We start from the raw sequence: 26,579 nt of genomic DNA on the forward strand, positions 1-26,579 counted from the left end.
TTTATATCAAGAGGCAAAAGACCCAGAAAAGCCAACACAATAATATGAACAGAGAAGTAAAAAGAGGACTGGCACTGTCTCACTCAAAGACTTAACATAAAACTAGTAATCAAGGCAATATTGTGGTACTAGCAGAATAACAGACAGATAGATCAATAAAACATATGGAGCCCACAAGTAGACCCACACAAATACAGTCAGCTGACCTTGGACAAAAGAAACAGGCAATACAACAGAGAAAAGTGTTTTCAACAACCGATGTTGGAACACCTGGACGTCTATGTGCAAGAAAAAAGCTAGACATAGGTCTTACACCCTTCAAAAGACTAACTAAGAATGGATGACAGGCCTGACTGTAAAACACAGAACTATAAACATCTATAAGATAACACAGGAAAAAAGCTATGGCAGTGACTTTTCAGATAAAACACCAAAAACAGCCCTGGCTGGTGTAGCTCAGTGGATTGAGTGTGGGCCTGCGAACCAAGGGGGTGCTGGTTTGATTCCCAGTCAGGGCACATGTCTGGATCGTGGGCCAGGTCCCCAGTTGGGGGCATGTGAGGGGCAACCACACATTGATGTTTCCCTCCCTCTCTTTCTCCTTCCCTTCCCTCTAAAAAATAAATAAGTAAAATTGTAAAAAACACCAAAAGCACAAACCATGAAAGAAAGAATTGGTAAGCTGGACTTCATTAAAATTAACTACTCTGAAAGATAGCGTCAAGAGAACGAGAAGACAGGCCACAGACTAGGAGAAAATATTTGCAAATCTGATAAAGTACTATTATCCAAAATATACAAAGAACTCAACAACAAGACAACTTGATTAACAAAAGGTCCAAAGACCTGAACAGACATCTCACGAAAAAAGATACACAGATAGCAAATAAGCAAGTGAAAAGGCTCCATATCATATCTTACCAGGGAAATACAAAAAAACAAGAGACCACTACACACTCAACAGAACGACCAAAACCCAGAACTCTGATAACACCAAATGCTGGTGCAACAGGAGCTCTCATTCATTGCTGCGGAAATGCACAATGGTACAGCCACTCTGGAAAACAGTTTGACATTTTCTCTAAAGAGAGAACACCCTTACTGTAAGATCCAGCAGTCACACTCATTGGTATTTACTAAATGAGTTGAAATCCTGCATCCACACAAGAACCTGCACATGGATATTTATAGCAGCTCTATTTGTAATTGCCAAAACTTGGAAGGAAGACATCCAAGACCCTTCAATAAAGGAATGGGTAAGTAGAGTACATCCAGACAGCAATATTCAGCAGTAAAAAGAAATGACCTATCAAGCCATAAAAAAAAAAATTCCCAGAGAAATCTTAAATGCATATTACTAAGTAAAGAAGCCAATTCGAAAAGGCCATATATGGTATAATTCCAACTCTATGATATTTTGGAAAAGGCAAAACTACGGAGGCAGTAAAGAAAATCAGTGGTTGCCCGATATTGGAGGGCGGGAGGGATGAATAGGTGCAGCCCAGAGGTTTTTAGAGCAGTGGAACTATTCTGTGTGATTCTACAGTGTTGATACATATTCCGATTTCCTCAAAACTCAGAATGTGCAACCCTGTGCAGAGCGAGTGAACCCCATGTAAACTCTGGGCTTGGAGTGGTAATGACGTGTCAGTACGGCTGCATCGGTTGTCACAAGTGCATCTGGGGTGGGACGTTGGTAGTGGGGAGGGAGGGCTGTGTGTGGGGGGGCAGGAGCTGTATGGGACTCCGCATTTTTGCTTAATTTTGCTGTGCATCTAAAATCGCTGGGGAAAAGTGCAGTCTGTTTAAAAGGGGGAAAATTTAAATAGGTATTTTAATAAACTGTAGGCTCATATTGACCTTCTTGGTTATGGTCTTAATCGCTATTTAAAAGAATATTGACCAATATTGGCACATTATGAGATTATTATTTAAAGATACTTTTCATGAATAATTTTGATTAAAAAATCATATAACCCAGATGAATGGGGAGCATTTTTACAAAAGAATTTGTTACGAGTCCAGTTTTGTAAGCACACCTTTCTACTTAGTTTTGTTCTGTGTTGTCATATCTACATGTCACATAGAAAAAACAGCGAAACCAGAACTGAGCAGTTCTGTTTAACTGTCAGCTACTTTACATGTTGTTACTAAATGGTCACCTATAAATCAGGTGAAGTCTGACTGAATCCAAAATACAGCATCTTGGTGACAAAACTCAGGTAAGAGTCTCTCCCCAGGGTGGCCCATGGGAGAGTCGGAACCTGGTTTACAGGAAAATCCCTAGACACATCTGATAAATGGTGGATTTTGTCAGCTGTCTTACCATCTCATTATCTTAAACTATCACTTATGCCTATATGTGAAAAGATTCAGATTTTACTGGTGGCTAAATCATCTAGAGCAGTGGAAAAGGTTTTGGTTTGGAAGTCAGGAGCCCGTGGTTCTGAACCCCCTGCTCTGCAACTAGCTCTGTGGCTTTAACCAAGTTTCAACCTATGGGGGACGGGATAAGATGGTTTCTAAGGTTCCTTCCATCCCAAACATTCTAAAATTCAGCTGTATGTGTAGTTTTGTTTTTTACAAAACTACATGCTGGATATATTTAATGTCTCTGAAAGTTGAAGCTTTTACGCTCAGTAGAGCATCCAAAATCTGTTGAGGATTTTATCATTAAGACCTCATTTATTTCCCAGAAGAGCTCTAGGACAGAAACCCAAGACTTTTTCAAGACAGGTGTGTTTGGTAGCCCTGCATGTGTCGGGAACTGCCGAACCCCAGCACTGGTCATCTGTGTGGCTTTCTTTTTAAAAATGTGTGCTCAGTTTCTGCAAACATGCCCAGCTTCCCCGGGACTTCCCCACCTTGATCTTCTTCATTACCGCATTTTTCATTTTATCACCCTGTTGCATTTAAATTATCTTATTTGAATAAAAGATGATCGTATCTTAATGCTACTACAGTGATTAATGATGACCTTTTTTGGAAATGCTCAATAGAAACAGTTTCTCATCAGTGTCTCTCCAGAGACACCAGGCTCTTTTTCCAAGAATAATGCAAAGTCTTGTTAAAACCTAGAAATTTTTAATTATCTGTGGCATATATTCAGATTATTCAGGTTTCATCTGAGTCAGCGTTTAAGATAGTATTAGAATGATCTGTGAGAATGAAACCATACCCAGAGAATGCTTGTGTGAAATTGGCTTTGATGACTCCTGTGTTGTGTGTTGGTGCCCCGTAGAGCCGCTTCTGGCTGGTCAGCCACAGGCAGCCACGAGGGGTGCTGCTCTCAGAAGTGTGGGAGCACCGGCTCCATACACGTTCTGTTTCTACCCTCTAGGCTCTCTGCACGGGGATTTCCGAGCTCTTTTCTTAGCAATTTTTTTTTGACACAATCTTGGCTAGTTTTTAATCTTCAGAGATTGTTTTTATTTCAGGCCAGTTGGTCAGTAATTTGGAATCTTCCACTTCCTGTTCCTTTGTTTTAATTTTTTTCACCGGACCTATGGCACTGATTTCATTACCGCACCCCCCCCCCATAAGTAACCGTTTTTCCTGGCATTCACTTCTTTTCCAGCAAGTTTCACCATGACTTCTTCTAACCCTCCCCACTCTTCGTCCCTATGCCCCCCCTTTCTGTTTCCGTAGTCACTTGTCTTCCCATATGAGATAGGATAGGCTTTTCGACAAAAAATTGTAATACACTTGGTTGCACTTGAGTTCCGGTGCTTAGAGGCTGCTGTACACATGCGGAGTGTGGCCTGCAGAGGTTTTGCTCTGCTCAGGTGGAAACACAAGTGATAGCATTAGGGAGTTGGGGGGCATTAGGGAGTTGGGGGGCGGGGGCCTTTTTTTCTTCACATATGCCAAGCACAGAGTACAGCCTCTCCTGCAGATGTTGAAAAATCACACCCCTGAGAAATCAACAAAAGCCCTATTTCCTTCTTTTCTGGAGGCCCACAGGTAGATTTCATGTTGCTTTTCTTCTTCCGTTTCAGGTATGCTCTTCATCTCTCAATATGCTTTGGGTATATCAATGTTTGATTTTCCAGTGTTAGGGAAAACACAGGCCAGGTTTTCTGCAAGGTGCCATTAAGAAAAGAATGCTGCACAAGTATTCGTCTGTTAATAAAGAAAAAGGGAAAGAGCCAATGCCTGGCACATTGTGTATATTTTTTTCCTTTAGTCCTCACAGTCTCTCTGCAGAATAGCCAGTGTCTCAGTTGGTCATTGGAAAAAGCTGAAGCCCAGAGAGATTACAAAACTTGTCTAAGGACACACAGCTAGGGAGGGGCAAAGCCACCATGGAAACTCGAGGGTATCATCACTGAAAGGAAAATGCTCTTTTCTTACAATGTTACCCAGGCGCCCAGTTAACTGGTTAAACTGCAGTATCCCTGTAAAACCTGTGCGGTTGCATTGTTACAGTTAAAGGCAAAGCAATGGTGGTTTAAGAAACGACATGGATGCAGACCTGTTCAGGTAGAGGAAATGGGGTGCTGCGGGACCTCCTGGGGTGTAATACTTTATCCTTCTATTCCATTTTTAAAAGAACAAAACTTAAATACAGATGCACTCCACTCCATATTCTTAAAAGTTCTGTGCAAGTAAAAATATATAAATCTATGTTTTAAATGTGATAGGAGAATTTTGCCTTTCAAGGACCCAGTGAATTTTTAAGAGTGAATGATTCCTTTTTTATTTTTATTTTCAGACCTGCCTCCGGCATGTTAGGCATTACGTAAGAAGGCTGTGCCTGTGAGGGTGCATGGGCACTGACTACGTCTGTAGCTCCTCCCACGCGTGTTTAAACACTGTGGCCTTGGAGTGTTTCCCAGACCTCCGCCATTTGCACACACCTTCACAGTCATCATTGTCTGGGCTCCACCTATACCGTTACTGACTCTCCATTTTTCTTCAGTTCATATTTTTTACTCAGGTAGATTTTATTTTTTAAATAAACTGTGTGTCATGCTATAAATGTGAAATCAGTATAATTCACAGTAAATAGAAATTAAGAGTAAAATATTACTACATTCTAGCTAGACAGTACGGCTTGCCGAAGGCTCCCGTCCGAGGAGGGTTAGAGGGCATTCTGGCAGTCTGCAGGACACGCCCACCAGACTGGAGCTGTGTCTTTGTAATCACTGGAACTGAGAGAACTGAAAGGCAACAACTTTCTCACAAGGTGAGTCAGTGTTATTTAATGCTGCTTCTGTGTATCACCAAACATCCTCTGTTCCCCTACCCACGGAATATTGTAACCCCTTCTAGTATGAGCTCGGAAACTATACATCAAGGCAGAAAAGTCTTTAAAACATTGATCTCTGAGAAGATCGATATCTGCTCTCCTTTGATTTGGTCAAATTAATAAACTTGGTTATGTTTCCAGGCGAATGAGGAAATGATGGACAATAGAAGCTACTGTAATCTGCCAGAAAAACTGCCCGTCTTCTCTGAGTCTGCCCACTTGCCACTGACCCGGTCCTTCTATCTGGACCCCATGGTCACTTTCCACTTGTACCCAGAAGCCCCGGTGCCATCCCCTTACTCTGAAGACCTGCCGCTGCTGCCCTTTTCCAGTGATTCCCTGATTGTGGAAAATTACAGTGAAGCCTGTCCCGTCTCCTTCCCAATGCCCTATGCAAATTACAGGAGGTGTGAGTACTCCTACGGGCCCGCCTTCATCCGGAAAAGGAATGAACGGGAACGGCAGCGGGTGAAATGTGTCAACGAAGGCTATGCCCAGCTCCGACACCATCTGCCGGAGGAGTACTTGGAGAAACGACTCAGCAAAGTGGAAACCCTCAGAGCTGCAATCAAGTACATTAATTACCTGCAATCTCTTCTGTGCCCTGATAAGGCTGAGAGCAAGAATAACCCTGGGAAAGGCCCCACCATCATAGCAACCACCAGCCACCACACTGACCCCATTTTTAGAATCATTTGACTCAGCGTTTCCCAATAGAAGCAAATAATGTCACCAAATGGAGCTCTTAGAGCATCATGCAGTAGTTTTTCCTAAATGTAATTTCTGTGTGTGCAGATAGTTGCTCAGCTGCCAACCTATGGTGGATATTTATTACCTGGATTTCAGACGTCACCTTCTGCAGATTGAGATGTTTCTTACGCTTTGGTGATTTCTTTCAAGCCCTTGAGAGGAACGGGAGTCCCAGGATCCTCTATGCCTCTCCCCTTGCCCTTCTCACACCCTTCTCCAGAGTCTCAGCTGTGAGAAAGTCTCACAAAAGTATTGTATAGCTAGTGATTACTGAATGCTTGTAACGCACTTTGCAGGCACTGCATGCGAAGCAAACAGAATGGACCTCCCTGGATTTGTCAGAGTTTGGTGTTTCTTATTATTTGGGGTTGACAATAAATCTGTACCTTACCCATGCCATGATGGGCAAGTGTCTCAGGGCTGAGGCAAAAGTAGCTAACAAAACCTTGTTGTCATTTGAAATTATTTCAGTCACCTTTTTCCTGCATACAGAAGACTTCCTTAGGCAGCTTAGTATAGAGCGCAGAGGGCAAGCTCTGGAATCAAACTGCCTCCGTGTAAACCATGACTCTGCTACTTTCTCTCCAAGGCACAGTTCTTCACCCACAGATGAGAATAATAAGAATAGCAACTACCCCGTGTGTTTACTATGAGGATTAACATATTAACAGTGCCTGGTACATAAGTATCTATGACCTTTACTACTATTGTCCTTCTCTTGTTCCGTCTGTAGCATCATCATTCTCTGGGCTTTCTAAGCCAGAAAACATGCAGCTGCCTCCACCCCCCGGAAGGGACCGTCACTGGCCCGTATCTTGGAGTCTGCCTTGCAAATGTCTGAATTTCAGCTCTTCCTTCCCCCTTAACTCCCAGGTCCCATCTGTCCCCATCTGTACTGGAAGTGTATTGAACTTCCACTACACTGTCACACTCACCTCCACCGTCATTTCTCTGTGAAGGCTTCTCACCCTGGCCATTGCTTACTTTTTGTTTTGTATACATGTTTCCGTGCAGTTTCTATCCTGCTGTCTTTGCACGCTGTACTGCACAGGGCTCTGTCTTCTTCAGGAGACTGTAAGCTCCTTGAAAATAGGGGCCAGTCTTACTCATCCCGTACCCTTAGCACCCAGGGAAGAGCCTCGAGTCAGGTAGGTGTTGTCAGTGGGTCTTTGGGTTGCCGTTTCCAGTCCTATCACACATCCGAGTAACTGTTCACAGCCTCCTCCTTGGTCTCCCAGGCTCTGTTCTCAACTGACCCCACCCTCATGCTGAGGTTCTGAAAGCATTTCACACCCCTTCGTGGCTCAGACCCCATGACGACTGCCTTTGACTACCACATTGTTTACACGTATCTATCTGCTCGGTTTTCAAAACTCCCACCAGTCCAGCCCCTTCCCAAGTATCCACACCTTGATTTTCCTGTGAAACACATTCCCCCCGCAAAAAGAAGTGTAGTCTTGCAAATGTATGTGTCTCTCTCAGCTCTTGCTTCCTAGTTAAACTGGAATGTTCTTTTCCCCTCTACTATTGAAATCCTACCTGTCTTATTCAGGAATCCTTCTCTCACTGCCGGAGACTTCACTGTTTTTTCTTGGACTCTAACTTCATTATTGTGCAGCAAAAAACTCAGCCTTTAGGTAGGAGAGTGGTCATCAGGTGAGATGCTTTGGGGTGTAAGAGGAAACCCAGTCCAGACTGGTGTCATCAATAAAGGCTCACATAACCGAAGCATCTTGCAGTAGGGCAGCCTTCACAGGGCTCCACACTGTCACTGAGAACCTGTGTTCTCTAGGTCTGTCCTCTGAATCCTCCTCTGGGAATAGTTGCGGTGTCCCAAAAAGCCTGGCAGAAGCTCCCACAGCCGCGTACCTGCTTATGGATAGGAGGAAAGAGAAAGTCTGTAGCCCAGGATTCCCAACACAAGTCTGGAGTGCCTCGGGTACGTGTCCTAACTGACCCCTGCAGCCAGGGGCACACCAGGTGCTGACTGACGCATGTTTCACCTGTGGGTCTGGGGGTACCGTCAGCCTCTCCTGGCCATGTGGATCCTCAGGTAGAAATAGGCACTGGTGGTACAGGGGAATAGTAACACGGGAGAGACACCTACAGATGTCCCTAGGTATGGTGTTGAGAGCCCCGCCTGGCACACAACCGGTGCGCAATGACTGTCAGATGCTTCAAAACCAGGTCTCCTGTGGATGTTCAAATGACAGCAGAGACTATGACTTCTGTTCCCTTGGTCCCCACTGTCCACTCCACCACTGCAAGTGGTCACCACACCTCTGCTTCTAGGCAGAGATCTGTCTATTACGAACAAACATGCCCACACCTTCGGTTATTTTGTTTTAAACTACCAACAAATTCTATGCTAGAGTCCCTAGTCCAGCCAGTGGCTCCACATGCCCCAGCCCTCTGCTTGCTCAAAGTAGAGGCACATCAATACTCCTGATTCTAGGGCTCCCCTGGGATCCGTGAGGGCTTCCCACCATGACTGGTCTTCTGGCAGTGAGGAAGCCTGAGCTTTTGGGAACTGAAGCTACCATGACCTTTCTCTCCAATATCCCCCCCTTTACAGATGGAGAGTAACCCCCTGCCCCCTCACCCGGCCCATGCCTCGCAAGGCCCCCTGTCACTCCCTGCACATGCTCAGTACACTCAGCCCACAGTGTTCCTTCTGGCTCACAGCCATGGCAACCTGCTTGGCAACCAGGAGTCAGTTGGGCTGAGGCCCTGAGCCCCAACTGTCAAAAGGGCTGAGGCCAAGGTGGAGGAGGCTGGGGCTGTGGGTAAGTGCCCTTCGGTGCAGACCTGTGGACTTGGGCAGGGGCAGACCCTGATGGGGCTCTGGGGGTCTGGGTCAGCAGAGTGTGATCTTGGGCCCTGGGTTGCAGCTGTTGCCTCTGAACAGGTCTGTGGAGGCCACAGCCCTGGGATCTCAGCCGGGCCTGGGCCTGAGTCAGTCCTATAGATGACTGGGTTAGGAGGGGGGTCCATGGCTTGGGCTAGGGGTTGTTTCATCATTGGGATTAGGATTTGTGAAGGGAAGTATGATCTTACCTTCCCCTACCCCCACAGTAGTCCTAGGAAGGAGGAGAAAACTAACGTATGTATTGAGCTACTTCCATGCCAGGTGCTGTCCATATATTACCTCCTGACTGAGTGGTAACTGAAGCGCAGAGGTGAAGTGAGCCCGCAGCCCGCAGGCTGTGAAGAATTTAAAGCAGGTTTCCGTATAATCACAGCTTCTCCTCTTTCCACGCTTTCCTGAACTAGGGTGCCCGAGTCAGGCGGTTCAGAGGACACTCTGAGCGTCTGTGGGAGTGAGTGGGGCCCCAGAGAGGCCGCTGGCCGCTGACCACAGAGCTGCACCCCGTCTCAGCCTGGTGCCCTCTGCTGGGCTGCAACTCAGATAATGGTAGTGCTTGTTCTCAGGCGGTCTCTCCGAAGCCCATGGAATTCTCCGCAGAGCCTGGGATGCCTTTGCCTAAATACTGCAGCGTGGCCACAACTCTGGAGGTCCCCGCCTGGGCTGGCACTGCTCCTCCGTGGGACCTCGCCTTCACCTGTCCCTTTGGCCCTCAAACACCCTGGCTCACCTGGTACAGCCCTCTCACCAGGTACTGGGCCCTGCCCCTCTGGAGGAAGTGGTGGTCATCTCCCTTTTTCTTCTGTCTTATGGTTCTGCATAGTGAACCATGAGGGAGAGAACTTGCTTCCTGGGAAGGCCAAAAGTGTTTACTGTGTAGGCTATGATTTGTTTAAGGTATTACAGACCCCAATCTACACTGTGCTCCCAGTGACCTCGAGGGCTGCCCGGCTCTTGTCCCACCGTGTAGCAGAGTGGCATGTACCAGAGTTGGGTTGTGTGAGAGAAAGCAGTCAGACATCCCCAGTTATAAAATTTCTGGATCATTTTAACATCAACCATGGGACTTCTGGTGCTATGTGAGAAATTAGGGTTTCCGCAACCCAGAGCCAAGGTGAGGTCTCCAGGCCCCTCCCCAGGTTCTCTCAGCGTCCCTCTGTTCTCCTGGCTCTTCCGGAACTGAATCCTCAGTCAGCTGTCTAAGGCGCACCCACAAAAGGGGAAAGGCCCCTCAGCCTGTAAGCACATACTAGCCGTGTACGTCCCAGGGACTGCCCCTCCATTCAGTCTGCCCAGCGTACAGACATGGCCACTCGAACCCCTAATTGCCAGCCCCCTTTCTTGATTCTCCCATGTGAGCCATCTCATTCAAAGCCAGAGTTAAGCAATCCTATAGCCAGGCTTGCCCATGAAAGTAAACAGCTTCTTCAGAAGCCCAAACTCTGACTCAGCAGTCCCTCCCTGCCTGGCTCGGCTGTGTCCACAAAATTCCCAGAACAAGCTTCTCCTTTTCTCTGTCCCCACAGCCTCTGTCCAGCTCCTCGGTGCCTCCCCTACTCATGGGCTTCCTCCTCCTTCTGACCCCGCAGCGCTAAGCGTCGCACACGCGCTTGCTTCTTTGGCATCACCACCCAAGCCTCCATTCCTCCTCCTGGTATCCCACACACCCACTTAGGATTTACCTTTGCGGTATTCTTCTCTGGTCTGCTATCTAATCTCAGAACCAGCATTAATCACCTTGAATATATCAAGGCTAATCACATTTTGATTACCTTGAAACAATTTCCAGTCCTCAGACAGTGGTTCCTTCTGCCCTCCTCTCCTTCTGCCCTGTCCCACAGTTTGCCTCACTGGGGGTCATAGATGGGCACTTCGTACGTGGATTTCTGTTCCATATAGCTTTGCATGTCACACACACGCCTCAGTGCTGCTCAAATCTATCTGTGAAACGTGTTTCTTAATGTTTTTAGGGCTGGGTCTTCTCTACTTCCTAATTCCATTTGCTTTTTCCCAGATGTGTGTCTTATCAACCATATCACCACCTTGCTGAGTCAGCATGGCAGGGGGCCCGCTGGCTGGGAAGAGCGGGAGGCGCTGCTGGCACGTGGGTCCTGGCAAGAAGGGAACCAGACGGCTTTTATTACCGGGCTCAGATAAAGACTGCTCCGGAGGCGAGTCCCTCGCCACCCACGTCTCCCTGGCACCCTCCTCTGGTGGCCCTGTCATGCCTGACATTCCTCAGCTGTGTGTGCCCAGCAGTTCAGTTTCTTGAGGAAGGACAGCTCTTCCCTGGCCAGGCTGTGCAAGTGGAAATTCGGTGTCAGTGAGTGCATCAGCGTGCTAGGGCTGTGTAAGAAAGAAGTCAGAATGGCTTAGCCATGCAGTAGTCAGTAGTCACAAACAGAAGTGCTCAAACAGCGACAGAAGTTTATTGTAAACGTACTTTGGTAAAATTCAGTGTGTGAAATTCTGGGCAACAGCCTAAGGGAAGCAGGATCAAACACGTGTGCCCGCATGCACACCTGTGTGCCCGCACGCACAGAAGCACGGGAACCTGCACTCAGGAGCCAGGCCCGGCTTTTACTCCAGTGGCTGCCTGCTTCGGGATTTTGCTCTTCTTTATGGAGCCAAACTTTGGGAATGGGGATCCGTGGGAGAAAGACTAGTGTGAGTTCTGAAAAAATTTATGAATTACAAAATCTCCAATCAAAAGTCATCTTGTTATTTTTAAGTAACTAATAGGTGAATTCAAATGAAATATTAGCAGAGTTTTGCTCAAACAGAGATTCTGTCTAGTGATTTTTTAACCAGAATTTATTTCTTTTCAAAATCGTACTGAGCTCTCAAAAGAGCTCATGCTTTTAACTAGCTTTAGCACTTCTCCAGCCCCTTCCTCACTGGTGTGACGCAGGGCTGAGGGCTGCCCTAGCACCCCAGCCACTCCTCGCCCTTGTGGGTCTGTGGGTGAAGACACCGCCACTGGCTGGTCCTGGACACAGGGACAACACTTCTTGGACGTGCTAGCCGCTGGGGGAGTGCACTGGGGAAAGAGTCAGAGGAAGTAGGGTTTGTAGGACAAAAACAGGAATAGGAGAAGAGGAAACAAGAAAAGGACAAGAATGGGAAGGAAAGACAGGACAGGAAGAACCAGAAGAGGTGGACAGGGAGGAGTACCCTCACTACCCTCTGTGCATCTCTGCTACAATGGGCTCTAAGCAGTACCTGTTCCCCTCCCTTGTCTGAATGGCCCTCATGTTTGTAAGGAAGCCCCGGGGCCTGGTTCCAGGGAGCCGTGGTGCTCCCTGTGGCACTTCCTTTCCCCAGACCTTATTCTGAGTGTTTTCTTTCCCACAGCTGGAGAGGCAGGGGGCCTTGCTCGTGGAATTTGAGACTCCCCTTGTCACAGGCCCAGAGCTGCCAGCCCAGAGGCAGAGCGTAGTCTTAGGAGAAGATGTCGTTCAGTTCTCGCCGTCCACGGAACGCTCACTGCAACTGGGGGACAAGGTGCTGGCCCCCTGGGAGCCAGACAGACAGCGGTATGGCCCCGCCACTGTCTTGGGCTTGGAGGCGAGAGATCCCCAGAGAGGTAAGGCCAGCTGCTCTGACCTACTGGTTCCCAGAAGGAGTCAGGCTGGTGATCAGGCCAGAGGAGAGAGCAAAGGGGTCTCTACAGCTTAGGGGTCTTAGAGGCATTAAAAAACAATAAAAAAAAACACCCTTACCCCCTCACTTGCAGCTTAACCTGGGGTGTGGCAACAAATCTACAAATCATATCTTTCAGATTAAAAAATATTTTTCATCAGGGTAAAGGAATTTAAAACTATTACATCTATGTGGTTAGCTAACCTATGGTGTGGCGGGTTATCCTGGGGTCATGGATGACCTCATGACCTGTCCCCAAGTCGTCCAGAGACTGGGACAGTCCCCTTCTATAGGGCTGACCAGTCAGCATCAGAGAATGACAGAAGGAGGTTCCTCCTTCCAGCCCCCCACCTGAGGAGGTACTTTGGTTTTGACATCAAAACTGAGGCAGGGAGGTGCACTGGAAGTGAGGGGTAAACACGGAGCGGGTGAGGGCATGTTGCTGCAGGCGCTCTGGGGGAAGTCCGCGTAAGGAGGTGGGCAGAGCAGAAGGGCTGCTTTGGGGGAGAAGAGAACCCTCATCTCATGACATAGAAGAGGTAGTTGTAACAAAATGTTGCCATTTTCTGTTATGTAGCATGGAAAGAAGAAATTACTGTTCACTTCTGGAATGGCAAGACAGCTACAGTGCCCTTAGATGGGGTCCGGTGGGTGCCCCCCGCTGTCTGGAAGAAGGCTGTGGAGAAGCTATGCCGGCCTTTGGCCAGAGAGCACCCCAGTGCCCTCCTCAGGGCCCCCTGCTGCTCTCTGCTGGGGCCAGGCAGTGGATGTGTCACCTACGGGCTTCCACTGGGTCCCCCATTCCTCTGCCCTCCATGCCACCCCCACGCCTGCTGCCAGCTGCTGTGCCAGGGCTGCCTTAGCTGCCCTTTGGCTGGACCCATCTGGTGGCCTCTAACCAGGGCCTCAGGGGTCTCAGCCAGAGAGCATCCAGAGGCAGAGCTGAAGCCCACAGCACAGCTTTTGCCCCTGGAGGCTCCTAAAGAGGAGGAAGTAGCAGTGCCAGCTCCCATAGCTGTGTCTTCCTCCTCCTCCTCTGAAGAGGATGTGGAGAAAGATCTGGAGATGGGCCTCCCCCAGAGGCCGATGGTGGACAGCAGAGCCAATACAGACCCGGTCCCTGATGAGAAGACTCCGAGGCCAGGTGGCCCCTGCCAGCCTGCGTGGAGGTACTGGAGGAGAAATGGGCCTGAGCTGCAGCCTAGGAAGCCAGGTATACTTTCTTCTAAGGTGGGGCTGAGGCCCTTGCTCCCTTCCCTCCCTTGTGTCTCTTGGAAATCTGAGCCACAGGACCACTAAGCTGGGATTGGAAATAACACTTTGGGGTGTGGTCACGTGGACTCAGAGTCTGTGATAATAGGGAAATGAATGGTAGGTTTCCATTTAAGCAGTAAAGCCCAGCAGGAAAGGATGGGGTGATCTTGCAAAGGTTTGCCTCTCTTTAACAGCTGTCCTTTCTTCACTGGTCTCTCCTGGAGGTACTGCTATCCTCTGTTTTTATAATATCTGCCCCCTCACCCTTTTTGTTCTTGGGGGGCCTTGATTTTCCTCTAGGTGAAGCATCTAAATGCCTCCAGGGGTTGATTAGTCTTCAGTGCCCTGAGAAGCCCAGAAACGATTTTTGAAATACCAGTCGTCAGGCCCCACTCTGCACAGGGGCCCCTTACTAAGTCAGAAGCAGGGCCCTATACTATGCTGCTCATTCTTTACAGCTCAGAGGGAGGCAGTGTTATCGTTGGCAATCTGCAGCCATCCCCAAACTTCTTTTAAAAAATTAATTAATTTATTTTTAGAGAGAGGGAAAGGGAGGGAGAAAGAGAGGAAGGGAAACATTAGTCGGTTGCCTCTCATACACCTCAAATGGAGCTGAGCCCACAACCCAGGCATGTGCCCTGACCGGGAATCAAACCAGCAACCTTTCACCTTGCAGGATGACACCCGATCAACTGAGCCACCTGTCAAGGCCATCCCCAAACGTCTGTATCTTGGGCTAAGAACTGTGTAATATGCCCTCATAGGTTTAGGAGCAGTAGGTCACTGATGTGCCTCATGCCCACCCTGTCAAAATTCCCAAAGGGGCCCTGGAAGAGCAGAAGCCTGTCAGTTGGCCGAGCTATATGGTGGGGGATAAGCCCAGTTCTAGATGAGATTCTTGGGGTCCTGGGATCACTCATTTGACATTTAATGAACTAAATGAATGTTCAGTCTGGGGCAGGGATGCTGCGAGGGTTAAAGGTACCACTGCTAAAAGCTCAAGGCTCTCTAGACACCACCCACATTGGGACCCACACGGGTCCTGATTGAAGCCACCGCCCTATTTCCAGGACAGCTGCTCAGCCAGAAGGACCTCCTAGCCCACAAGGATTTCAGTCTTGCCCCAGGATAAGCTTTTTATTAGTCCTCAGTTCCAGATGGTTGAGAAACTGTTTCTACAATGAGAAACTTCCTTGGTTGTCTCCACTGGACCCCTGGGCTTTGGGGTGGGCGGGGATGGATATACGTCACTGCTTCTGTGTTTTATCAGAGGGTTCCAGGCCTTCCTTTCAAAGATGTGGGATCTCTCCCCCACCTCTGAGAGGGAAAAAGTAAGAGGACAAGAATCTAGCCATGACCAGCTGAGCTCTTCCTCCCCTATCTGAGAGGAAATATATTAGAAATAGGGGTAGGCAAACAAAGGCAGGTGTACAGTTGTGAGTACAGGAAACAGTGTATTCTTGTATTATTATTATCACATTATTTGTATTACAACTGTAAACCTACTTTTGCCCACCCTGTACAAAGGCTGGGGGAAGGTCCCTGTGCTGCTGTGAAATGGGTCACTCCAATCTCACAGAGGGAAACATTGGGAGGCCTCGGCAAAGCTACTTAGAATCAGCTTTTTCTACTAGAGGTACCCTCCCAACAGGTGAGAATATAGAGAAAATGGTGCCCAGATCTGGAGTTCTCATGCTAAGTTCTCCACAGCTTCTACCGCCTCCCACTTCAGCACAGTGGGCAACAGAAAAGCTATACCTACAGAGGAGTCTGTAGGGAGCTGCTGGGCAGCCCCAGGCCCCGCCTCATGGCGAGGGGCGCCAGCGGGGTAACCAGAGGGGTGGAGGGGTCAGACGTGCCCCAGGTACCGGCGCATTCCTGCTGCCGTGGCCAGCTCCACAGCATCTGCTAGACTGGTGCCAAACCGGAGCCGGTCCCCAGCCCAAAGCACACGCTGCTTTTACTGCCCCCGCCTGCCCACCTAATCATACCTTCAGTCTCTCTCCCCGTCACCATATTCAAACAAATCCTGCGAAGTTTTATTTCCCAAAATAGGTGACAATATCTGGCTACATAAAGAGAAATATAGTATCTTTGGGTACTTGGCCTGGCTGTCCTTCAGGTGCTGGATCAATTGTTGCTCCAGGCAAAGGTAGTTCTTGGAGCTGAACGGGGAGAATCAGTGGGCCTGTCTTCTGCCCGGTCCCAACCCTGCACCCGAAACTATGGAGAATATGTCTGAGATGGGGTGTGGGGGAAGGGGCCATCGCTGGCCATTGTCAAAGGTGGGCTGCTACACGCCACAACAGACTAGTGATGATGACACAGCACCAAACCCCAGGGCTTTTCTTCCTCCCCGCCAGATTTGGAACTCTTTAAGGGAAATGTGTTTTTTGCGTCTCCTAGCTGTGCCCGGGAGCCATCAGTACTGATGCTTGACAGTCAGTCTCAGGCTCTGCCTCTTAATGACCCTTCTGTACGGGTCCCTCCACCCTCCACACTTTCTGTTACTTTAACATTAACAGGCGGTGAGGTTACCATCTGATCCTAAAACAATCCTAGAGAGGCCAGACTGTTTTTTTTTTTTTTTAATTTTTAAAGATTTTATTTATTTTTAGAGAGAGGGGAAGGGAGAAAGAGGGGGGAGAAACATCAATGTGTGGTGTCTCTCACGTGGCCCCCACTGGGGACCTGGTCTGCAACCCAGGTAAGTGTCCTAACTGGGAATCAGACTGGCGACCCTTTGGTTTGCAGGCCGGCACTCAATCCACTGAGCTATACCAGCCAGGGTGGGAAGAGGCCAGACTGTTGGCTACCAGCAGCCATGTTGCTCTCCTCCCTTGCTTGTGGCTAAAACAGGATTCAATATGTAGTTTTAAAAGTCAGGGAGATGATGGATTTCCTTTAAAGAATTTCTTCCTTTTTATGTATTGGCCTATTCCTCAGGAAGTCACCCCCCACCCCACCCCCACCCTTTTGTGGCCTCATTTAACCTGTGAAAACTTGTTTTTCTATCAGTTTACAATCTCCTCTTTGTGATCAGTGTGATTTGTAAGCTGCTTTAACTGGTGGCAGTGGGTTACCTTTGCTTCCCCTAATGGCTGGTTTGAAAAATATGCCTGGTAACTTCTACCCAATTCCAAATCTGGTGATCAGATACAAACTTTCTCAAAAGCATAAAAGGCAGAAGTGATTAACACAATTTATTTCTTCTTTAAGAACAGAGAAGTGCTAGGAGCTTACACGTAGTGAAGAGATTCTGTGATCCTTGGCATAGTTGTACTTAAGTCGTCAAGGCCCATCCCATCAAAATGGTGGCATATTCAACATACCCCACTGAATTTTAGGTTTAGGAAAAAGATGTTGCGACATCCAGAAGGAAGTGAAGGGCAGCAAACAGCAGAGAGAACAAACTGTAGTAGTGGGGAATGCCAAGGAGCTGGTCCTGGAAGCAACCAACACGAAGCCACTGCAGATGCTGCCAGAGAGCGCCGCAAGCGGGGAACCGATGCGGGGTGCTGCTGCGGCGCGCCCTAGAGGCCAGAGCTCCTTAGACTGAACGCCCTGAGGACCTAGGTAAAATGGCATGGCTGCGAAGGGACTTTTTTTTATTGGTTTTTTTTTTTCAGTGACAGTTGACAATATTATTTTACAGCTTCAGATATACAGCATAGTTGTTAGACAATTACATAATTTAGTGATCCCGATAATTCCTTCATTCACCTGGTGCCATACAGTTATTACACCACCAGTGACTATATTCCCTGTGCTGTACTTTACGTCCCCCTTTACGACTATTCTGTAACTACCTTGTTTTCCTTCTGAATCCCTTGGGGAGGGGCTTCTTAAGGACTCCTTTTATGGTTCTTCAACCTTTTGGGGTCATACCCCCTTGAAAATAAAACCCGTAACTCCTCTTTCCAGAAAAATTCACATGCCCACAATTTTGCACGTAATTTCAAAAGGCTTACAGAACCCACAAAGGTCATCATAAGCTTCTTAGGGGAGCAAGGGTCCCCATTTAAATGACCCTCTATTTGGTGATGGGCATGGGTCTGCTTTACTAGGCCCTGTGTCCATGGGAGTCTGCTTCTCATTAGGATTGCTAATACAGCGCTACGTAAAACTTCATGTTCATCATATAAAGTGCTGGCATTTTTCCCGAGGGAAGACCTGTCATGTTCAAAATGAGACAAATAACTAGGCAACTAGGCAACTAGACTGAGAGGTGCAGCAATACTACTACTGGTGAGGTAGCTTCAACGTTAAGGACTCACCGATGACTTTTTAAAATCAGTGCCTTTTGATCCTTAAAATTACAGTCAGTCTAAGACTCTTAGGGCTTGTTCCCATTATAGGAAGCTACAGAGAGTAAATGCCTGAGGAAGAGTTACAGAGTGGCTGGCAAAGCCTCCAGCAGAAGGAGGTAGCACACAGGCCACAGAGGATAGCTGAATAAGCAGCAGCATCTTCACCCCGTTAAGACTTCCTTGCAGAGGGGCGGCAGGAAGGCACCTGCCTGCTGGCGGCCCTGGCCAGAGCTGCCTGCCTGGTGAGGTCCGCTTGAGGATGCGGCTCCACACAAGTTACAGGTGGTGGCCAGCCCGCCTGGGGCACCGGTGTTCACAGCCTCTCTGCCGTGTTTTCACAAGGCCTACAGCTGTCCATGAACGACATTTTGTTGCTCCTAATACCAATAAAAAGGTATTCTCTTTATTTCCAAATCGAGTCTCCTTTTTATTATCATAATTAACCTTTACTCAGAAAGCAAGCAGTAAAAACTATTGAGACAGCCATTATTACCTTCAGGGAAAGCAGGGTGAGAGGACTTCTACACTTTCAAAAAATAGGCACTGAAAGAGACAAGCTCCAGTTCCCAGTGAGGCTGACCCTTTACGGTCGGCCCCCAAAGCAGGATGGGTGTGTAAAAGTTACGAGACTTCATACGGTGGCTTTATTCTCCTTGCTACTTAAAAAAAGGTGACGTGATGGTCAACATCACATGGGGAAAACCAAGTCCACACTTTGTCCTGAATCAACTGCCACCACTTGGGTCTTCTTGGTTAAGTCATTTGCACCCACAGTGACAGAATAGGTCCCTGGATACACTTCTATGTAGAGGTCCTTAGAGATGTTGTCAGCCTAGAAGGAAAGCAAATATTAGCAGTTTAGAGGTTTTTATATCCCAATGCCCAGGGCACCCCCACCAGGCTACCTGTATATGCCAGAGGCCGGCTGGCATGAAGCATTAATGTGGGAGACGGAGGCCCTGTTTTCAAGTCTCAGCCCCATGGTAGGACTGTCCTGTAGGTAAGTCCCAGTGTCTCCTTATGCTTGCTTGTTTCCTGAGTTCTAGGACTGCGGTAATACCTACCTCCCATGTGAGAACACGGTAAATACCCAAGTATTAGAGGAACATGAAGAATCATAAAAGGAACACTTCTAGCTGGAGTAGAAAGATAAGAATTAGGAAGACGGAAAGGCTAAGTCCATTGTTTTGGGACCAAAAGCAGACAGTGGCACTTCTTAGCAGATTAGCAGTAATGTAGAGGCACCTTGGAATTACGAGAATCATTCTTTTTCACTGTGCTTTGCTAAATTCATTATTGGGATGATGAAATACTTCTCCTAAAGCTGTGAATTCTATGAGTAGATTCCATTTTGTCATGCAAGTCAGCTGGCTGGCAAAAGCCCTCCCTCGGCGGACTGGTTCTCCAGTAGTGCAAAACACGGGAAACTGAAGCAAGTGGGAAGATTGATGTTTAGAGCTGAGCGGAGCACAGACTTCACACATGGTGGGGCAGTGGGTCATGGCAGGTGTGTAAGCAGAGGAGGGCGTGTTAGTGTAGATGGCAAAAGAGCAAAGTTGCAAACCAGGAAAGGGCCTGTCATTTAGCGCCAAGGATCTTATTCCACAGCTGGGACACCACTCATGCTTGCTCAGTGCCCAAAAGGAGAAGTTGTCATTTCCACCACCACTCCCAGGGAGGGGACAGAACCATTGGCCAGCAAATGCTACTAGGAAGATGAATAATACTTGTACTTTTAAGAAACTTCCTCCCCTTCCACTTGATAGATTTGAAGCCATTTTTTCCCCAAAACTGCTTTATGTTACATGCTCTCATGTTATACTCCAGTTACTGCAAAATCAGAGGTATGGCATCTTAACTGACGTGAATGACACAAATATTTAGTAGTCAACTGTGTAAATAAACAAAAGTAGGTTCAGAAAATACAGCTGTATCCGAATTTCAGAAAGGCAAGGATGCTTCATTTGTCTGAATAAAGGACACATATGGGGTAAGGGTGGCATCTGTGCTGCTAACACCGGGCTGTCTGGAAGGCTGGCATTACCCAAATCCTGCAAGTGTTGCAGGCATCGAAGCCTAACCACTTGTATTTGTGCTACAGGACAATGGTCTTAGTTGCTACTTTGTTATTGGGTTGGCCAAAAAGTTAGTTTGGGTTTTTCCATAAGCTGGCTCTAGTAGCACTTAGTTGTCTTTAACTTCATTCAAAACAATTTTGTTAGATTGTATTGTGACAGCTGTCATATCAGTGTGATTTAAAAAATAAAATAAAAATTGGTGAATTTTTGTGGAGCCATTTTAATGTTAAAGATGGAAGAAAATAAGGGACGTTTTTGGCATATTATGTTTTATTATATCAAGAAAGGTAAAAATGCAACTGAAATGCAAAAAAACTTTGTGCAGTTTATGGAGAAGGTGCTGTGACTGATCAAAACTGTCCAAAGTGGTTTGCAAAGTTTCATGCTGGAGATTTCTCACTGGACGACGCTCCACCGTCGGGTACACCAGCTGAAGTTGATGGCGATCGAATTGAGAACAATCAATGTTATACTATGCAGGAGAGAGCCAACATACTCAAAATATCCACAGCAATAAAGTTATTGGTGAAAATGAAAAATGTGTCTTTTATTTCACTGAAAACAGTAAACAGACTTTTTGGCCAACCCAATATATTCTGAATCTTGGCTAGCACATTGTATACAAAAAAAATAAGCAAATTAATACAGCAACTTGGTGGAATTCCTTTCCTCAGGATTCCAACCCTCCGGAGTTCCAAAAGATTTCCTGAGTTTATAAACTAATGAGTACTTGATCTGAAGGAGAAACTTATCCCTATGTGTTTTTTACAGAGAAACATTAGTGGAAAATGGGAACAAATCCCTTCACAGGTTTTGGAACCTGATCTCACCAAATGTGTAAGTTTCAGAATGTCAGCAACGGTATTCACTTTGTAAGCACGGGGGTCAGGCCCCTCCTGCTGCTTGAACAGATGGTGGAATTCCAGCACGACCCAGCGCCAGCCCAGCTGAGCCGTAGGAACTGAGACGGGAATACTTCACATTCTTTCCAACCACAACTATGAGTTCAGGCGCAGAGCATCCCTAAAGCTTCAAGTGAAGGAAGGATACCGAGAAAACAGAATTTTACACCAAACCACAATGCCTTGCACGCTCCCCAAGGCTAAAAACACCCCAACATAAAGACACTGCAGATCCAGCACAAAGAACCGGAAAACAACCAGGTCAGCTGGTTCACGACTTTGCAGTGGTGGTGCAGCCCCATGCAGGGACACTGGGAGCTCTGTACTCAGGCCGGGATGCCTCTGGGATGTACTCTGGGGCTTGATAGATGCCTCCAAAGCCAAGGGATGTTGTTTTACTCTGAAGAAACAAGTAGAAACACTGTTTACTGACCAAGGCCTCACTTGTGGATTACAAAGAGAAACTTTCTCCTACTTCATTAGGAACAATGGTTCTGTCAAGTTTTTCTACGTTGTCATCTAAATTATTAAGGTTTTTAGTGAATTGTGAGATATTTCAGTCAGATGTTCACCATGATTACTTTTTATCCTTCATGGGCTTTGGAGTCAGATAAACCTGAGTTTGAATCTTATGTCTGCTATTTACTGAGAGGGATTCATTTCTCTAAGCCTTGCTTTCCTATTCTGTAGCATGCGGGTACGAGATTGGAGAGATTTAGTGTAGAAGTGACAGACACTTAATAGGCTCTCAGAAAACAGAAGTGTGTTCTGTGCTTGCCTCAGGAGTGTAGGTACCAGAGGGGAACAGGCCGAACCGATACATTTCCCTGAGAGGCTCCAGCTTACATTTTACAAGAAAGAATGGGAGGGATAGGAATGACTCTTGCCCACATGTAACCCCTATGGCGTCAGGCCAGAAAAGGGAAGCCAGAGTTCAGGTTCTGGTGCTACTCGTTGTATCTCAGGCCAGAGAACAAGCGGGGCTTCCCGTGTGCATCCAGTCCTCACTCTCATCCCTGTGGCCACGCTTCCCTTCCCCAAACCCACAGGCCAGAGAAGTCGCAAACCCAACCTGTGGATTAGACTCTGGGTTTAAGTTTGCTATCTTTGAGTACAACTATGGGAGTTTAAAAACAAAAATAAAAACACCTACTCTCCTCAGCAACAAAGGATTTCTATCAGCAACAAGTAGAATCTTTGTCTTCCCCAGAATGACATGTAATAAAAACAGGTAAGTCTGTAGTGAGAGGCCTGTGTTATTATGTTTAGGAAAAGTATTTTGTTAAGAGATCCCCTTCTTGCACTTTTTAAAAATTACCGAAGACATGATACATGTCACTACCTTAGAATAAAATATGTGATTATGAAAAAAAAATCTCTTTCCTATCCATAGATGTAGAAGAGGGATCTTTTCTTTAAGCCTGCCCAAGAATCCCCTGGCCCAGGATCGCAGGTTCCAGGGAAGATCCTACAGGGGCATCAATATTGCATTTTAGACAAACTCCTATTTCATGTTCACTGCTACAAGTTCTCTGAGACTGGGGGTTGATACATTTCTGTCAAGCAGTGGAATGCTGAGTCACACAGGCATCCAATGATACAGCTCCAGCAGGAGCTCCCGACAGAGGGCCTCCCATGTTGGGAGGCTCAGCGCACAGCACAGGACAGTTGAGGACACACACCTGACCACTCCGCAGGTCCGAGCACGAGTGCAGTTGTGACTTCCTTCTGTGGTATCGATAGACGTGGCTTGCCCCTCCTTCCTCTGGCACAGATGAGTAATATTTCTAGAGAAGTAACGTGAAAGATGTGGTTAAGCAGTCTGGTTAAATCTTTAAAAAACTCTGTTACTTGGGCAAAATAGGGCTAAGAAGGGAGGCAAAAGAGCAAAGGTAAACTACCTGCCCGTCTGACAGGCCTGCAAAGTCATTAAACACATCTTAGCCCATGTAAACTGGCTGCAGAGAAGGAAGGTGCATTTGGCATTACTTTGCTGCCATCTGCTGCCTCTGTCTGGCAACAACTCTGGCCAACTAAAGCTGGGCAGGATCATGCTCTTTGCCAGGTTAAATAATTTTCCTGACTGCTCCCCCATGTCAAATACACATGCCTTTTCATCTTCTCATGACAAGTTCTGATGCACAACAGTTCCATGTTCATTGTCTAAGTCTCAGAGAAGGACAAGGGAAGAAAGGGGTGTATCTCCTTGAGATTTGGAAATACAACAAGAAATGTAACGTAAACCCAAGAGCTATACAGTTGTTCTTCCCTGTGGAGAGAGGGGAAAGGAAGGAAGAAGTCTCCAATTTAAGGACAATAATCAAAAGGATCTCAAAGCCGTTATATTTTTCTTGTCTGCTTCCTTCTTCCCCCTCCAAGTTAACCTTAGATTTGTCCTTGATTTTAATGCATGAGGACATTTATCAGCCTGTTTAATTTGAACACAGTGTAGGGACAGTATTTAAGGCATGAGACCAAAAGAATGAGAAGCTAGGGAAAGCACTTCAAGACATGGATCTAATGACGTATCTTAGGGGCTGCTTCAAAATTGTGACGGCAAACTCAGAATACTGTTTTTAATTCTATCTCAGAAAGACAAGGGGTTCTGAGGCTCCATCCCATAACTGAGACCTGAACTGAAAACCAAAATGAAGAACACCAATTTGCTAAACCTCAAACCAAAGACAAATATTACTCCTTTTAAGTTGATCACTTCACAGTAGAGCCCAAGTTATGAATTTTTCTAAAACCACTTAACAGAGTCATAAAAGTATTCTCTGAACTACATCTCTTTGGTTGGAGTCTCGTTCTTGGAGCCATAGGGATTCCATAAAAGTTGTAGAAAGATCAGAGAGCTTTTGAAATCTTACTATATGAAATTGAAAAGCAAGGCAGAAACAAGGCATTCTCTTCCTTCTCTCTTATAGACCAGCATGCTTCCAGCCACGTAACAACCAAACAGCTAAGGCTGGAAGAGACCCAGAGTCTGTTGTAATTCTTAGACCATAAAGAGTGCCTTCCATGCAGGTGATTTCCTTGAATGTTGGCTGGCCTGCCTTCATCATTCCCTCAAAGTACTTAAAGATGACCTTAGTATATAGTTTTGAGAAGAGGGTCTTGAAAACCTTTGCTCATCCATTTCAACGAGCGGTACCAAAAGCGGTACCATAAGTCTTCATGTTATAGTTTGTAATTTTCTGATGTTCACTTCTCAGTGGGAACTAAAGAAACAGACTGTGAAGGCTGGTAAGGATTTCAGAGGTCTTCATTTTTTCGACAGGGAAGGTACGGGTGAGAGAGACTAACTGTCCTAAGACACTACAGCCAGTATGTGGCAGCACATGGGTGTGTGGCAGCCGGATTCCTGGGAGGCTGCTCCTGTTCCACAGAACCACCTGGGTGACCATCAAGCAATACGAACCCATAGGGACATACCTAAATTTACAAGTCCCTAAATTATCAGGGACTTCAAACAGAGGTTAAATTCTAATGTACAGATTTGGTTTCAGTTTTTGTTTCAATACATTTTGAAAACAGAGAGGCTCAGTTTCAGTTTACAGTGATCCTGATAATTTTTTTTTTAACTCATCAGTTCAAAGTTTAAAAAACTCCGAATGTTTGGACCTGCTTGTTTTGGAATTCGGCAAATAATATGAGAGCAGAGGCCTTTTCTGACTTGTACACTGCTTTATCCTCAATAATATCTACTGAATTAGGCATTCAATAAATATTGTTGAATTCTACAATAGCTTGGATTTATCACCTGGTTTAAATCATTAAGTGATTACATTTGACCCATGAAGACAGGGCAGGGTGAAATGGTAGTCTTCAGATTCTCCCTACAGTCCACAAAGGTCCACTTTGTGATCCATCACCCGGCAGATCGGGGCCTGGCTTTAGCTTACACCAACTTACCCCACACTGACTTGAAGTATAGTCCATGAATTCAGCCATTGTTCTGAAGGAAGCACTGAGGGTTGGGCGTCTTTCTTCTCTCTATTTGAATAAATGGCAAGTCACAGGTGAGATATGGTATTCCCCACTGGAGAATGAAGTCATTTGGGGAATAGCTTCCGTTTTACTCTTCGAAAGTCTCTGAGAGTTTAAGTCGGTGAGGAAGATTTTACGGAGAAAGAACTCCAACTCTAAATGGAGTACATTTGACATGCAATTTACCCAGGACAAAGATTGGTTTACGGGCTTTCCTCTAATCTCAGATGGTAGCATATAAGAATTTATTTTAAAAGTAACCAACCAGGGCCGAGCACTAGCCGTATCCTAGAGCCACCCAATAATGATCTGTAAATGTCACGAGTTTTCAAAGAGCTTTTTCGTTCACTTTCTTGACACTTCACAGCTTCCGCCGCCAAGGGCAGGCTCCCTCAGGTGCTTCCTTGTGGTCGGTGCCCCGGTTCCCAGCAGGCCACCGCTGGGCGAATGAATGGGCTGGTTCCCCAACACAGTGGCCCTCACCTCTCCTAGGAGAAGGCGCTCGGGGCCGGCTGCGGGCCCTCTTTCTCCGTAGGGCCGCTCTTGGGAAATGACCCCCACGCTGCCTTTGGGAAACTCCAGAGAATGCCAGTCCACCGCCCTCCTCTTAGCCCGCTCCAGCACTTCTTGACCCAGCCTAGCCGAGCGCTGCAGGGAACGCCGGTCCACCCCGTTCAGCGCCGCGGCCGCCAAGCAGTTCTCCATGTAGACCTAAGCGGGCACATACACATAAACAATGGCGGGTCAGCCGGATACTGCGACTCTGCTACAGTTTTGGGTCGGTGCCCCGGCCTCTATCTCCCCAGCGACCAGCGCCCCCGGCTCTGCCCCCAACGCGCTATCCAGCGGCTACCAGGGTAGGGGCGACCTAGTGCGCGCTTGCCTTCCATTTCCGTCTCCCCCCACCCTCCACGGGGAGCCCTCACCCAGCCCATCTGGCAAGGCGCATGCGCTAAGCGCTCGGGCGCAGAGGGAGAGCAGTCTAGAGCACCAAGCGCCAGCGCAAATGGAGGATGGAGGGAGGCGGGCGGGGCGGTGGGGCGCAGGTAATTGGTGGGTGGTGGGGGGCGGGGCGCGCGTCCTACGCTGGACACGCCTCCTGCGTGTGGTCCGCGACCTCTGCGTGAGGGCAGCTGGGCGAAAGAGAGAGAGCTGGAGGCAGGCGGTGTTCGGTGGTGTGCGGGGCCCCGTCGTCTGTGTAACACGCCGACAAGGCGCCCAGTGCGCTCTGTCGGAGGAGCCTCAGGGCCTGGGTCCTGGCTCTTGGAGTTTGTCTCCGCTCTTTAACGTGATGAACTTGTTATGAAGTCAGGTGGTCTCTTGTTGGGATAAGAAATTGTGGGAATAAGACTGGTGCATCTGGGAACCTATTTCTGCCTAGTCAATATTTTGGGATGCCGCTACTTTTATTTGAGGAGATGGGTAGGATAGGCCACACAGTGCGGCTGCCAAGGTGGCGTTTGGAGAAGGAAGTCTCTCTGGCCAGCTGGCTGTGGACGGTGGGACGTTCAGCCAGAAGGCAGGTATTTCTGGCCC

The 26,579-nt window shown here is 47.3% G+C and overlaps 3 protein-coding genes across 8 annotated transcripts; 2 read left to right on the forward strand and 1 right to left on the reverse strand.

Annotated features, from left to right (window-relative positions):
- The first annotated feature begins 2,142 nt into the window (after positions 1-2,142).
- ASCL3 (achaete-scute family bHLH transcription factor 3) lies at positions 2,143-6,239 on the forward strand. 2 transcript variants are annotated; one of them, XM_024558925.4, is made up of 4 exons: positions 2,143-2,222; positions 4,715-4,939; positions 5,043-5,188; positions 5,393-6,239. In XM_024558925.4, the coding sequence occupies exon 4, from the start codon at positions 5,405-5,407 to the stop codon at positions 5,948-5,950; it is 546 nt and encodes a 181-aa protein (XP_024414693.2). In that variant the 5' UTR covers positions 2,143-2,222; positions 4,715-4,939; positions 5,043-5,188; positions 5,393-5,404; the 3' UTR covers positions 5,951-6,239. The 2 variants fall into 2 exon arrangements, with proteins under 2 accessions (XP_024414693.2, XP_045050080.2); XM_045194145.3 differs by lacking the exon at positions 2,143-2,222 and adding an exon at positions 4,459-4,482.
- A 99-nt stretch (positions 6,240-6,338) lies between these two features.
- On the forward strand, positions 6,339-17,678 carry C5H11orf16 (chromosome 5 C11orf16 homolog). Of its 3 annotated transcripts, XM_045194140.3 has the most exons (8): positions 6,339-7,940; positions 8,577-8,787; positions 9,132-9,225; positions 9,434-9,618; positions 10,882-11,038; positions 12,222-12,453; positions 13,087-13,722; positions 17,111-17,678. In XM_045194140.3, exons 4-8 carry the CDS (start codon positions 9,452-9,454, stop codon positions 17,320-17,322), a joined length of 1,404 nt encoding a protein of 467 aa, XP_045050075.2. In that variant the 5' UTR covers positions 6,339-7,940; positions 8,577-8,787; positions 9,132-9,225; positions 9,434-9,451; the 3' UTR covers positions 17,323-17,678. The 3 variants fall into 3 exon arrangements, with proteins under 3 accessions (XP_045050075.2, XP_045050077.2, XP_071077540.1); XM_045194142.3 differs by lacking the exon at positions 9,132-9,225; XM_071221439.1 differs by lacking the exons at positions 6,339-7,940; positions 8,577-8,787 and having other exon boundaries at positions 8,809-9,225.
- Positions 17,679-18,078: 400 nt separating this feature from the next.
- On the reverse strand, positions 18,079-26,035 carry AKIP1 (A-kinase interacting protein 1). 3 transcript variants are annotated; one of them, XM_053924540.2, is made up of 6 exons: positions 25,970-26,035; positions 25,527-25,754; positions 24,969-25,049; positions 22,736-22,840; positions 21,381-21,453; positions 18,079-18,904 (listed from the first exon to the last, which is right to left on the reverse strand). In XM_053924540.2, the coding sequence occupies exons 1-6, from the start codon at positions 25,976-25,978 to the stop codon at positions 18,762-18,764; spliced, it is 639 nt and encodes a 212-aa protein (XP_053780515.1). In that variant the 5' UTR covers positions 25,979-26,035; the 3' UTR covers positions 18,079-18,761. The 3 variants fall into 3 exon arrangements, with proteins under 3 accessions (XP_053780515.1, XP_053780516.1, XP_053780517.1); XM_053924541.2 differs by having other exon boundaries at positions 25,912-26,001; XM_053924542.2 differs by having other exon boundaries at positions 25,897-25,971.
- Positions 26,036-26,579: the final 544 nt, after the last annotated feature.

Source organism: Desmodus rotundus, chromosome 5 (assembly GCF_022682495.2).
Source record: "Desmodus rotundus isolate HL8 chromosome 5, HLdesRot8A.1, whole genome shotgun sequence".
NCBI lineage: Eukaryota > Metazoa > Chordata > Mammalia > Chiroptera > Phyllostomidae > Desmodus > Desmodus rotundus.